The following is a 13,902-nucleotide window of genomic DNA, read 5'->3' on the forward strand; positions in this document are numbered from 1 at the left end:
CCAATTTACTCTCTCCTCCATCGTTTGTTTCACTTGCACTGTCTCCTGCCTCACTCATCAAGCCCAGCTCACCAGTTTGCTCTCTTGGCGTTGTAGCTGTGTTGGTTGGGATGTTGGGGTGCGTTAGGTGTGCCTAGGAGGGGCTGCACAGACTGGGAATGGTCTTGGGCATTTTGAAAGAAATGTTACTTTTTCAAGGATGAGCAGAGCATTGGATCTGAATATGAAAAGAGGTTTCAATACCAAGTCCCCAGAAAAAGAATCCTTCAGTCTCATTTTAGACCAGAACCTATTGTTTTTGCTTACATTGGTGTGCCAGGGCACAAGCCCACTCCTTGGAAGAAGAAGAATACTTCTCTGGGCAGACTGTGGGAAGTAGAGAGAAAGATGTCAGACCCCCAGAGGGGGAGAGAGAGGGACGAGATGCTGCACAGGGATGGAGAGGAAGGGGGAGAGAGGGAGGAGATGGTGCACAGAGATGGGAGGGGTGGGGAAGGGAAGAGAGATGGTGAAATGCTGTTTAAAAAAGATGGGACTAGGGGAGAAGATGGTATGCATGGATGGAGGGGAGAGAAGGGGAAGGGCAGAGAGAGAGGTGGAGATGGTGCACATGGATAGATGGTAAGGGAAGACATGGAAAAGCAGATAGATTTGAGAAGGAAGCAGAAAAATTGAAGAAAGCTAAATATTAAAATTAATGTCAAAGATGACTGTAGGACAAAAAGTGAAGGAGAGAAAAACAGCAAATGGATAGGAAGGCCCTGGAAACAGTTAAGAGCAGAGACTGTAAGAAGTGCAACTAGAGACTGTTAAAAGACAATTAGACAAATAAAATCACCAGACCACAAAGGTAGGAAAAACTATTTTATTTTCAATTTAGTAATTGGAATGTGTCAGTTTTGAGAATTTATATCTGCTGTTTATATTTTGCACTGTTCATGAAGAAATGCATTTGTTTCTATTTCTCTGGTGCTGTACTGCAATCAGAGTCTGGAATCTTCAAGTTTAGTTTGTGTACATTAGGACTTTTACCCCCTCCCCCTTTTACAAAACTGTGCTAGCGTTTTTAATCACTGATCACGGTGGTAACAGTTCCAACACTCATAAAATTCATATGAATGTTGGAGCTGTTACCACTGCGGCTGGCGCTAAAAATGCTAGTGTGGTTTTGTAAAGGGGGGGGGTAGTTTGTAGTCCTGTATTTGCATAGGGTTTAATCTGTGTTTGCATGTGTAAACAAGGCCAAGTTTTCTGGTAGGAATGAATGTCGAGAAGCGTTATTGGTGTTATGGCCCAAAGTAGGAACATATTTGTCGGCTCTCCTTCACCCCTTTTGTACCCAAAATGGTCCTCACTTAAAATTAGCAAAGATTATTGCCTTAAACTATAAAGAAGCGCTTGCCTTCTATTTAGATTGCACCAAGCCTCAAATGAGTGTAACTCAGCTTTTTGTCTCATTTGACCCTAAGAGACTGAGAGTTCCTGTTACCAAGACAACAATATCACCCTTACTTATGCTCAAGCTGAACTTACGTTAGAATTCCGTGTCATTGCTCAAAAAAGTGCAACTTCAATTGCCCTTCTTCGCTTTACACCTATTTAGCACATTTGCAAAGCAGCCACTTAGTCCTCAATCCATACTTTAATGTCTCAGTACTGCTTAGATCAACACTCTAGAACAGACAGTCAATTTGGCCAAGCAGTACTCAGAAATTTATTTTCTCTTTAGAAACCATCTTTCCTCCATCCCTTTGGGATTTCACCAGGCTCATGATAATTACCTTTAACCCTCTTCCTAGAGGCGTGAGCCTGGCAGCTTGGGAATCCCATATGTGAGAATATGCTGCCTGTTTGTCCTTAGTGAAGTGAAGTTACTCACCTGTAGCAGATGTCTCTGAGGACAGCAGGCAGATCGATACAATCCTCCTCCTCCCCTAGTTGGCTTCTTAGCTCTTTTATAGAACGGAAGGACCCATGAGCTGGCGTCAAGACGGGAAGGCACGCGCGCGTGGGTGGTATGGGCAGTGCTAAAGTCTTCTAAAGTGATAGTACACTTTTGTACATGTCTGTACCGAGTTCCATGACTGATGTCACCCATTTATGAGACTATCTGCCTGCTGTCCTCAGAGAACACCTGCTATAGGTGAGTAACTTCACTACCTTTATAATCCTTGGGTAAATTTCAAAGTAAAATGTATGTATAATTTCACTTTGAAAAGTAATTTCACAGGGAAAAGTATGTGCATACTTTTTATGCATGTATACAACTAAATTTTTATGATAATTGTTAAGATTGGTTTATTTGAACTGATTTTCTGAAACCCATGCAACAATTGTACTAATAAACTGTTTTCATCAATTAGTTTTCCAATCTTTGAAAATCCTTATCCTATGGACATTCATGAATCTCCAGTAACTTGCACAGAATATTTTGCTGATTGCCCTCCAGATTTGATTCCAGTGCTTTATTTTGTTGGAGTCAAGCATAAAAAGCAAGGCTTCACTAATAAGGTATGGTTTTAATTTATATTAGAAAACTAAATCTATCTATATATAAAATGGTAAAGGTTTTGTGTTCCTCTTTGGAGGATTTATGATGTCTAGAAGTCTTGTTAACCAGTCAACATAAATACTCAACACTAGCTCATGTTGATTGGTTGGCAAGACATTGAGAGTTTAGTAGGATTTCTGTTTTTTAATATTGGCTATGATCAATGCACACTTTTTGCAGAATCTTTTTTGTCTGCCTCCTGGCTTTTGCACACACATTCATACACATATAAACATGCATATGTGTTTCAAAAATCTGCTGTTAGCAGAAATAAATATATAACTCAAAACATAAAACATGATGGCAGATAAAGGCCCTGTTCAGAATCACTCTCCCAGAAAGAGAAAGTAAAAGACCTTACTGACATAGTGGAAGCTAGCGAACAGCTATTCCATTACTCCTTTGAGGAGTTGGACATAATCTCTAGGACCACAGCTCTAGCTAGTGAAGTGCAAAGATTGGTCTAGCTGTGAACAAGTAGCTTGGAAAGAAGAAATACATGACAGATTGACTGATATACCCTGAGTAGGGGGACGATGTATGGCTCATCTAGACTGTTCAACATCCAAACACTATTAAGTATTACAAATTCCTCCTTGTGGTACTTATATTGTGTAGGGACAGAAGGTATGTTATCTGAATGTGCTGCTATCAAATTTCTTTCACCTTTTTTCTTGTATGAGTTTAATGGTAGAGTGTGACTTAAAGTAGTCTGCTACTTTCCTCTTAAAAAAATCTTGCAGGGTGAGAGGTGTCTGGGGCAGTGGTGCCCCTCCCCTCTTCTCCTTTCCCACCCTCTCCTGCTGCATGCGCGCCACTTCCCTTCGCCCGTACCTATGTAACATTCCTGGCGCGAGCAGCAACCCCCAGTCTGCTGTCGCGCCAGTGTTGGCTCTTTCTCTGATGTCAATTCCTAGGCGCAAGTCCAGGAAGTGACATCAGAGGAAGAGCTGACGCTGGCGTGACAGCAAGTTGGGGGTTGCTGCTCACACCAGGAACTTTACAGAGGTACGGGGGAAGGGAAGTGGTGCACACGCTCGGCAGTGGAGGGGTGGGGAAGGAGCAGGTGGGGGGAGAGTGTGCCCTCACCGAGGCAGTGCTTGGGGTGATCTGCCCTCCCCCCCCCTTTTTACTACACCATTGAATAGGAATAATAATTTGTTAAATGTAGAAAGACAGAAATTTAAAAACAGTGCACACCGGTAAATAATGCAAAGAAGTTTGTGAAGTTATAATTTGTTCAACCTTTCTAAATATGTTAACCTGCATGCAATAGTGATGTTTATCTCAAGGAAACATTTGTTCTACCTACATAGGAGAGCTATAATTTTTCTGTTAAACGTTTTATTTTAGTTGAAATTCACTAGGGCTGTTCTTTTTTTTATGAAAAATATTCACTCATAATGTTATGAACTTAAAATTGTATTTCTTGCTATAAAGGGCAGCCCTATAATGAGAGGTGGCATCCTCAAGTGGCACTCTGAGGGATTGGAATCTTGCTGCCAGCCAGCCTACCTGCTGGTTGACTTTCTGCTGCTTCCCTTCCCTGCACCTAACCTTTTCATCCTACTCCCCCCAATCTGCATTTTTTCCCATTGTCCCCCCCCCCAAGCATCTACCTTTAATGCACTGTAAAAGTTGCTGGGCAGCGGTAGCAATTTAAAGAGCTACCCTGTCACCAGTCCCGGCATCTTCTCTCCATTAAAGCATGCTCTTTTTGACAACTTCTGTTTCCGCTGGGAAAGGCACAGTAGAGAGAAGATGCTGGGACCGGTGGCAGGGTAACTCTTTGAATCGCTACCACCACCTGGCAACTTTTACAGCGCATTAAAGGCAGATGCCGATTGGAGGAAGAAGGATGAAAGGGTTAGGTGCCATGAAGGGGAGCAGCAGAGAGAGCCGACCAGCAGGTAGGCTGGCCGGCAGCAAGATGCCACTCCCTCAAGAGTGCTGCCTAAACATATTGGGCTCTTGGGAGGGAGTGGGAGAAGGGAGAGATTTTGGACTAGTGAGGAAAGGAGGGAAAGATAGACTCAGGGAATGGGGTAAGGGAGGGAGAGAGAGATGTCAGATTTGGAAGCTGGATAGGGAGGACAGAGGGGCTAGAAGGGGGACAGGGATAGATGGCCTTGGGGAAGGATGGAAGGGGTGAAAGGGGGTATGGTAGAGGGTGTGAGAGATAGAGATGGACTTGGTGGAGGGGGAAATGGGGGGGAGAGGGAGAGATAGATTTGGAGGGGGGAAAATGATGAGAGAGGGAAAGATGGACTTGGTGTAGGAGAGCAAAATGAGGAGAGGGAGAGATGAACAACAGAGATAGCAGGGGGAGGACAGATAGGGAAAGGTGGAAGGGATTTGGACTCTGGGCCAGAAGAGGAGGGAGGGAGAGACATCATACTTGGGAGGAGGGGATAGAAGGGCGGAAGAAGTGATGTTGGACTTGAGAGAGAGAGAGAGAAAGAAAGAGAGGAAGGAAGGGCTGGGTTACAAGGGTGGAGTAAAGGACAACGAGAAGGATGCCAAAAATGGTGGATTCATGTGGGAAAGTTGTGAAGGAGAGGTGGGAGAGGAGAATGAGTACTGAGAGTAGAAATGTGGGAATAGAAGATGGGAAATGTGAAAGCTAGGGGATAAGAGAAGGGGATAGAAAGTTTATTAGATTAAAAGTGAAAAGGAATAAAGCAAGAGTTACATTTGAGTAGATAGAGGCAGGAAAGAAAAAAAAAAAAGAAAGAGAGCACTTTAAGAGAAAGATAAGAACATAAGAACAGCCATACTGGGTCAGACTAATAAGTAAACTGTATAGACATTATGTTATAGATTGGATGTTCCTATCTTTGACATGATATTGCCTTGGTTAAATAAAATGTTTAAAATGTATAAACTTGAAAAGCTGTGTCATTGAAAGTGAATCGAATCAAAAAATCAATTCAACAGGTTGAATCAAATCAAATTTTCTTCCATGAATCGGCTAACACTAATACAGAGGATAGACGTGGTAATGGGAATAGGAGGCTGTGGAAGGGGCAAAATGGTAAATGGGAGAGCTCAGGGGTGAGAGAAGGAGATGGAAAGTTGATAGGTAGGTGAAAAGTAGAAAGGAGTAAGGTGACATTTGAGTGGACAGGGGCAAAAAAAAGAAAGGAAAAAACTAAAAAGGAAAAATCAGTATGTCTGAGACAGATACTGTATATTGAGGAAACAAAGCAGGAAGAGAGAGGATAACTGAAAAAGAGACAACAGCCACTGGAAACAGAAGAAAGTCAGGAAAGCAGACAAGTAACTGGAACCACCATAATAAAAGATGAAAACATCCAGAAAACAAAGGTAGAATAAAGTGTTTTATTTGGAATTTATTAATTGAAATATGTTAGCTTTGGGAAATATTAATTGCAGATGTCTTTGTATTCAGTCCAAAATATGGAGCCCCTTTTCAGATTTTGTATTCACAATGTGCCTGGTAGTGGAGAGCTTTGTGTTGCTATTTATTGCTCAGATAACATGAAAATCAGGATTTTTTTAATGGTGACTTCCAAGGAGAAATGTTTTAGTTCTGATCTGCATGTTTTGGGGAGGTAGAATATCAGCTCCCATATAACTAATTTTATTATGGTATGTTAAGCTGAGTTTTTCTTTTGCTTTCTTTCTCATTTTGCTTTGTTGTTTGAGCATCATATACATTATCCCAGGACAAGCAGGCAGCCTATTCTCACATATGGGTGACGTCATCCACAGAGCCCGGATGCAGACAGCCTCGCAAGCAGACTTTCTTGTAGAAACTCAGAAGTTTTGAGTCTGCCGCACCGTGCATACACCAGTGCCTTCCCACCCAGCACAGGGCGAGTCTCCTCAGTTCTCAGTTTTCCACGGAGCCGAGAAGTCTGTCTTTGACGCTCTGCGCTGAACTTCATTCGCTTCGTGCCTTCTCTTCATCGCAGTTTGTGTTTATTTTCTTTTAGCCGAATTGCTGTGCCTTTTTCCTTTCTGTTAGTAAAAAAAATAATTATTATTTTTTCGTCGGCTGACTGGCGGGAAGGGTCACGTGCCCGCAGCCTGCAGGCTTCGACTTCGCAGAGGCTATCTTCCCTCCTATGACCCACCAGTCACGGGCTTCAAGAAGTTTAGCCAGTGCAAACGTGCGATTTTCCTCACGGACACACACCGCTGGTGTCTTTGTTGTCTCGGGCCTAACCATAGTCTGAAGTCGTGTGCGCGCTGTGCTACTCTTCAACCTCGAGCCCTTAAACATCGTCGGGTTCAAGTGGAAAAGCTGTTCAGGAAGGACTCTTCAGCTACACCCTCAACCTCGACTTCTGACTCGGTCAAGACTTCAATGGGGTGTCCTCCTGTTTCCACAACTCCAACCTCGAATCTCGCCAGACCTTCCTCTTTTGGATCGTCTTTGGCCTCGAGTACACCTGCCTTATCTTCCCCTGAACTTCCCTCAGGTCAGATACCTAAGCAGAAGGTTCCTGCAGTGGTCATTAAAATATCCAAGCATCAATCCTCCAATTTGAAGCATGTTTCTACCGCCACCTCAGAGCCTTTAGCCTCAGCAAGTGGTCCAGTTCAGACTTGGATCCACAATTTCAGGCTTCTCTCCAGACCATGTTAGAGCAGCAATTTGTTCAGTTACTGAGCAAATATAGTTCTGCCTCGACTCTGCTTCCTGCAGTCCAGCCTGGGCAATCAGCAGTCTCACATAAGGTCAAGTCCCTGTCTGTGCCTCAAGCTGAGTCTGCACACTCTATGCAAGGAGTTGAGTCTTTGCGAGTGTCTGGTCTGGAATCTACATACTCTATGCAAGGAGTCGAGTCTTTGCGAGTGTCTGGTCTGGAATCTACACACTCTGTGCAAGGAGTCGAGTCTTTGCAAGTATCTGGTCTAGAATCTACACACTATGCAAGGAGTCGAGTCTTTGGGAGTGCTTCGAGATTCCTCAATCCAAACCACTTAGTCCAAACCACTAGCCTTATTCATTCACCAGCGGCACTGCCCATTTCCAGACATAGGACGAAGTCTCCTCGATCTTACCCGAGACCTACTTCCAGGCAGCACTCTCGTCGTCGATCGAGGCCCTCATTGAGGCACCCTGAACCCACGCACGAAAAAGGCCACCAACTTGATATAGCAGCATTCACGTCTCATAACCTCCACACCCCAAAAATTCATATCACCAATGGTACCTGGCATCCCTCTCTTTGGTCAGACCACCACAAATACACTTTCACCATCAACTGGCCTCAAAATAACACAAAACCCAAACCACAAAAAACAACCTTCAAATCTAGACAGAAAATTGAGCCTGCCACATTCTGGGATAAAGTTGACCCTATAATCGCCCCCATCGACCCAACTGACTTCGTAAATCACTGGCGCATCCTAAGTGAAACAACCTTGAACGAGCTAGCCCCTGAAAAAACCAAACATAGAACCTGCAGATCCTCAGACAAGTGGTTCGACTCCGAACTCCTCCTACAAAAAAGGCACTGCAGACAACTTGAAAGATCTTGGAAAAAAAAGAAAAATGATCAAACCAAATCCGCTTGGAGAACCCAAATCAAACTATACAACATCAAACTAAAAGAAAAGCGCAAAACATACTACTCTAAACTAATTGGCACAAACACCTCTGACACAAAAACACTCTTCAACTTAGTAAAACAACTTACGGACACAAACCCATTCCTTGCCACTCAAGGCAATAAACCACCAACAGCTTCTCAACTAGCAGAACACTTCAAACACAAGATCACTACAATCAGAAATACCCTCAACAACTCAACCACCAAACTCTACGAGATAATAACCCCCACAACGGAAGAAGCCATATCTGCAGACAGAACATGGACCACATTCCCAACTCTACAATGGTCTGATTTGAACCGACTATACAAAAAATACAGCCACGCCTCATGCGACTTGAACTACTGCCCATCGTATCTGCTAACAAATGCCTCCCTTAAATTCAAAACCAACCTCATGCAATGGATTCAAAGCACTCTCATAGAAGGTCAATTCCCACAAGATCTTGGAGAGATCATAATCACACCCCTACTGAAAGATCAAAAAGGCCCTATAGACGCTCCTACCAACTACAGACCTATCGCTTCGATCCCATTATATGTCAAACTGATTGAAGGACTTGTGGCTCAATACCTCACCAACTACCTATTTGACCATAATATACTTCACTCCTCTCAATCAGGATTTAGATCTCACCACAGCACGGAAACACTACTAGCAACACTACTAGACATAGCCCGACAACACCTCAGTAAAGGACACAGGATCCTAATTATCCAACTGGATCTTTCCGCCGCCTTCGATCTAGTCGATCACACCATATTACTCCAGATACTTGATGCAATCGGGATCTCAGGGGTGGTTTACAATTGGTTCCAAGGATTCCTTAAAACAAGAACGTACAGAGTTAAGACAAACAACACGAAATCTAACTCATGGTCAAATCCATGCGGAGTCCCGCAGGGGTCACCACTATCGCCCATTCTATTCAATCTCTTCATCTCCTCCCTCGGCACCACTCTAGACAACCTAAATGTAACATCATTCAGCTACGCAGATGACATAACTATTCTCCTCCCCTTTGAAATCCAAGATCACACCTCAACAGGACACCTGGAAATAATTCTGGATGAAGTAGAAAAATGGATGACAAACCACAAACTGAAACTAAACTCGGACAAAACCAAATTCCTAATGCTTGAAACGGACAAAAACCCATCCATAACAGACCTAGAAATTAAAGCAACCAAATACCCAATCCAGACCTCACTCAGAATCTTGGGAGTGCTGATAGACAGAAGCTGCACTATGCAGACCCAGATCAACAAAACTACCCAAAAAGCATTCTTCACAATGCGCAACTTAAGAAAAATAAGGAAATTCTTTGACAAAGAACACTACAGGATAATTGTACAATCCCTGGTACTAGGTCTCGTGGACTACTGCAATATCCTTTATCTACCATGCCCCACAAACATGATCAAAAAACTTCAAACCGTTCAGAACACAGCCCTTAGACTAATTTACTCACTCGGAAAATTTGACCACATCACCAATGCCTACCTAGACTCACACTGGCTACCGATTCGAGCCAGAATTCAATTCAAACTATACTGTCTACTCTTCAAAGTAATTAACGGTACTGCACCCACCTACCTAAATGACCGCCTAAACCGTAACCTTCCAACCAGAACAAGAAGAACACTGACATCATTCACATACCCACCACTCAAGGGTACTCACCGCAAAAAGCTTTATGATAGCCTCCTGGCAACACATGCTGCAAAACTCGAACCTTCCATCACCAGATTGTTAACCACAACATCAGACCTCAAGACATTCCGTAAAGAAATCAAAACACTGCTGTTCAAAAAATATATACAATCTACCTAACCTCCCTCACCCCATCCCCCAAGAAACCAAAACACTGCCGTCCAAAACATCTTCCGATGTTATTAAGTCTTTACTATCATTCTGTTATTAAGTCTCTATCCTCAAACTGTATTCTCTATTGTCATGTACCATCCTGGAAATGTCCAGTTCTCTTCTTATGTAATCCGCTTTGAACCGCAAGGTACAAGCGGAATAAAAATCACTAATGTAATGTAATGTAATGTAATCTATCGAGGAGCAGGTTGTCTTCCAGAGAAAAGCCTTCCTCGTTAAGGCCTCAGTGCAGGCCTTCCAGCTCTTCAAGGCCTCCAACTCCTCGATCTAAGTCACCAATTGCAGACCCCGAGGACTCAACTGCTTCCAATGCCTCCTCCAAGTCTGCTATTCCTTGGGTTACCAATACTCCAGAGAGGTTTCGCCTTCTTTCTCCACTCGAGGCGCCTCAAGATCATCGAGTCCTTCTCAGAGCCATGCTCTGGATGATCAATTGTCTTTTTCCTCCTTCGTCAAATGGCTGACGATCTGGATCTTAAATTGGACGCTGGTTCTAAATACTCTAAGGAGTATTTAGAAGAAATGCATCTGCCTCAACCTCCTGCAGAGTCACTCAAGCTTCCTCTTAACAGGCTTCTGTCTCAAACTCTCAAATGAAATCTGGAGACTCCTTATGCTATACCTGCTGTTCCAGGCAAATTGGAATCGAGGTAGAGAACTCTACATTGCAAGGGGTTTGAGAATTCACTACTATCTCACCAATCCCTCCTTGTGGAATCCTCATTGAAGAGGACCCATCCTTCCAGAGTCTATGCCATAGTACCTCCTGGAAGAGAGGGTAAGACCATGGACTAGATTGGCCTTCGCCTTTATCAGAATTCCATGAAGGCTTCCAGAGTCCTCAACTATAATTTTATCTTCACTACTTATTTTAAGTTCCTGATTGATATCCTTCCAGGTTTTACAAAAAACCTGGATCAACATAGATATTTAAAGTTTCAACAAGTCACTACTACCTTGGCACAACTCAGGTTACATCTTCTCCAGTCATCTTTTGATGCCTTTGAACTTTCTTCCAGGGTCACTGCTTTCGCAGTGGCAATGTGCTGCCTGGCCTGGCTTCGCACAATTGATATGGACCCCAATCTTCAGGACCATCTGGCTAATATTCGTTATGAGGGCAATGACCTCTTTGATGAATCCATAGAGGCTGCTAACAAGAAGTTATCTGAGCATGAGAAATCTTTTGCTTCAATTGTCAGACCAAAGCCCAAGCCTGCTCCTGCAAAACCTTCTTGACCTCTTCCATCCTTCCAAAGGTGTTATCCTCCAAGGGCGCCTCCTTACAATCGAGCACCTCCAAGAAACAACAGCAGCAGAAGCAACAGAGCATAACCTCCAACAGAGCATAACCAGCCTTATGCTGGTTCAAACAGAGCATAACCTCCATCATTCTGCCTCTGTCCTTTCTTCCCCTATAGGAGGTCGTCTCCATCATTTTTACCATCGATGGGAGACCATTACATCCAACCTCTGGGTGCTGTCAGTAATCAGGGAAGGATACTCTCTTCATTTCACTCAGGTTCCACCAGAGCTTCCTCCAAGAGGGTATCCTTCCAATCCATCCCAGACTACCCCTTCTTCTTCAGGAAGCTCAAGCTCTGCTTCATCTCTGTACCATCGAGGAAGTTTCTCTGGAACAACAGAGCAGGGTTTTTTTTACACCCATTACTTCCTAGTTCCGAAGAAGATGGGCGATCTGCAACCCATTTTGGATCTCAGAGCTCTCAACAAATTTTTAGTCAAAGAAAAATTTTACATGCTGTCCCTGGCATCTCTCTATCCCCCTTCTAGATCAGAATGATTGGTTAAGTTCTCTAGATCTCAAGGAGGCTTACACTCACATTCCCATTCATCTGGCCTCCCATCAGTACCTCTGATTTTGGATGGGGAATCTGCATTTTCAATACAGAGTGCTACCCTTTGGCCTGGCATCATCTCCCAGAGTATTCACCAAATGCCTACTGGTGGTAGCAGCAGCTCTAAGGAACCATGGTTTTCAGGTGTTTCCCTACCTAGACGACTGACTCATTAAAGATTCAACATCTCAGGGGGTTATTGTAGCAACCCAACAGACTACGTGGTTCCTATAAAGCTTGGGATTCGAAATCAACTTTCCCAAATCCCACCTGCAGCCCTCTCAGAATCTACAGTTTGTCGGAGCTGTTCTGGACACTATCCAACTCAGCATTCCTTCCTCAACAATGTATGGATGCTCTTCTTCAGTTCTGTCACAAAGTGTCTTCCCGCTCTTCACTCTCAGCGAGAAACATGATGGTACTACTAGGTCACGTGGCCTCGACAGTTTACGTGACTCCTTTCGCCAGACTTCACCTCAAAATTCTTTAGTGGACCCTGGCATCTCAGTGGACGCAGGCTTGCGAACCACTCTTGACACATTACAGTCACTCCTTCGTTGAGACAGTCTCTTCGTTGAGATGCTCTCTTCCAACCTCTCCAGAGGTTTACTGTTTCAGACGTCACCTCATCAGAAGGTCCTCACGACAGATTCCTCAACCTACACTTGGGGGGCTCACCTCGATGGTCTCCGTATTCAAGGCCATTGGTCCAGCATGGATCATCAGTGTCATATTTATCTGTTGGAACTCAGAGCGATCTTCAATGCTCTCAAAGCTTTTCAACATCTTCTTCACGACCAGGTAGTCCTCATTCGGACGGACAACCAAGTCGCCATGTACTATGTCAACAAGCAGGGAGGAATGGGATCTCTACCTCTTTGCCAAGAAGCTCTGAAGGTTTGGTATTGGGCAATCCTTCACAAAACCTTCCTGAAAGCTGTCTACATTCAAGGGGCGATAAATTGTTTGGCGGACAAATTGAGTCGTCTTCTGCAACCTCATGAATGGACACTCAATTCCTCACCTCTTCATCACATTTTTTTCTCAGTGGAGAACTCCTCAGATAGATCTCTTTGCATCTCCCCACAACCACAAACTGCCTCAGTTCTGCTCCAGGTTATGCTCTCCTCATCGCCATGAGGCAGATGCTTTTCTATTGGAATGGACGAATCTCTTCCTGTATGCATTCCCTCCATTCCCTCTTATCCTCAAGACTCTTGTCAAGTTGAAGAACGATAATGCCACCATGATTCTGATAGCTCCTTGGTAGCCGAGACAACTTGGTACTACCTTCTACTTCAACTCAGCAGCAGGGAGCCATACCTTCTACCAGTTTTTCCGTCTCTGCTTACACAGAGTCAAGGGTCTCTACTTCATCCCAACCTGTACTCCCTGCACCTGACAGCTTGGTACCTCTCAACATAACTCCTCTTCAGTTTTTTCAACCTGTACGAGACATTTTAGAGGCTTCCAGAAAGCCTGCCACTAGACAATGCTATCACCAAACATGGACTAGATTTTCTACGTGGTGCATCTCTCATGAGAAGGAGCTTCAAGATTCCTCCTTATCTTCTGTTCTGGATTATCTTTTGCACTTATCTATTTCTGGCCTCAAGTCTACATCTATCTGAGTCCATCTCAGTGCAATTGCTGCTTTCCATCAGCCTATTGAAGGGAAACCCCTCTCTGCTCATCCAGTGGTTTCCAAATTTATGAAAGGACATTTCAATGTCAAACCTCCTCTCAAACCGCCTTCAGTGGTTTGGGATCTCAATGTTGTTCTTGCTCAGTTAATGAAGCCTCCATTTGAACAAATGTCTACAGCTCATATAAAATATCTCACTTGGAAAGTGGTGTTTCTCATTGCCCTCACATCTGCTCGAAGAGTCAGAGAGCTGCAAGCTTTAGTTGCTGATCCACCTTTCACAGTTTTCCATCATGACAAGGTGGTCCTCCGTACTCATCCAAAATTCTTACCTAAAGTGGTATCAGAATTTCATCTCAACCAATCCATTGTTC

General features: G+C 43.8%; 1 protein-coding gene across 6 annotated transcripts in view; it reads left to right on the top strand.

Moving 5' to 3' along the window:
- STXBP5L (syntaxin binding protein 5 like) overlaps window positions 1–13,902 on the top strand; it is an 815,959-nt gene that overhangs the window by 418,332 nt on the left and 383,725 nt on the right. For all 6 annotated transcript variants that reach the window (XR_004539193.1, XM_033941651.1, XM_033941652.1 and 3 more), the window contains one exon: window positions 2,364–2,511. Coding sequence is in view for 5 of the 6 variants with exons in the window: in XM_033941651.1 (XP_033797542.1) it covers window positions 2,364–2,511 (148 nt within the window). In the remaining variant the exon portion in view is untranslated. The remainder of the gene's footprint in view (window positions 1–2,363; window positions 2,512–13,902) is intronic.

The sequence above is a fragment of the Geotrypetes seraphini genome, chromosome 4 (genome assembly GCF_902459505.1).
Source record: "Geotrypetes seraphini chromosome 4, aGeoSer1.1, whole genome shotgun sequence".
Lineage (NCBI taxonomy): Eukaryota > Metazoa > Chordata > Amphibia > Gymnophiona > Dermophiidae > Geotrypetes > Geotrypetes seraphini.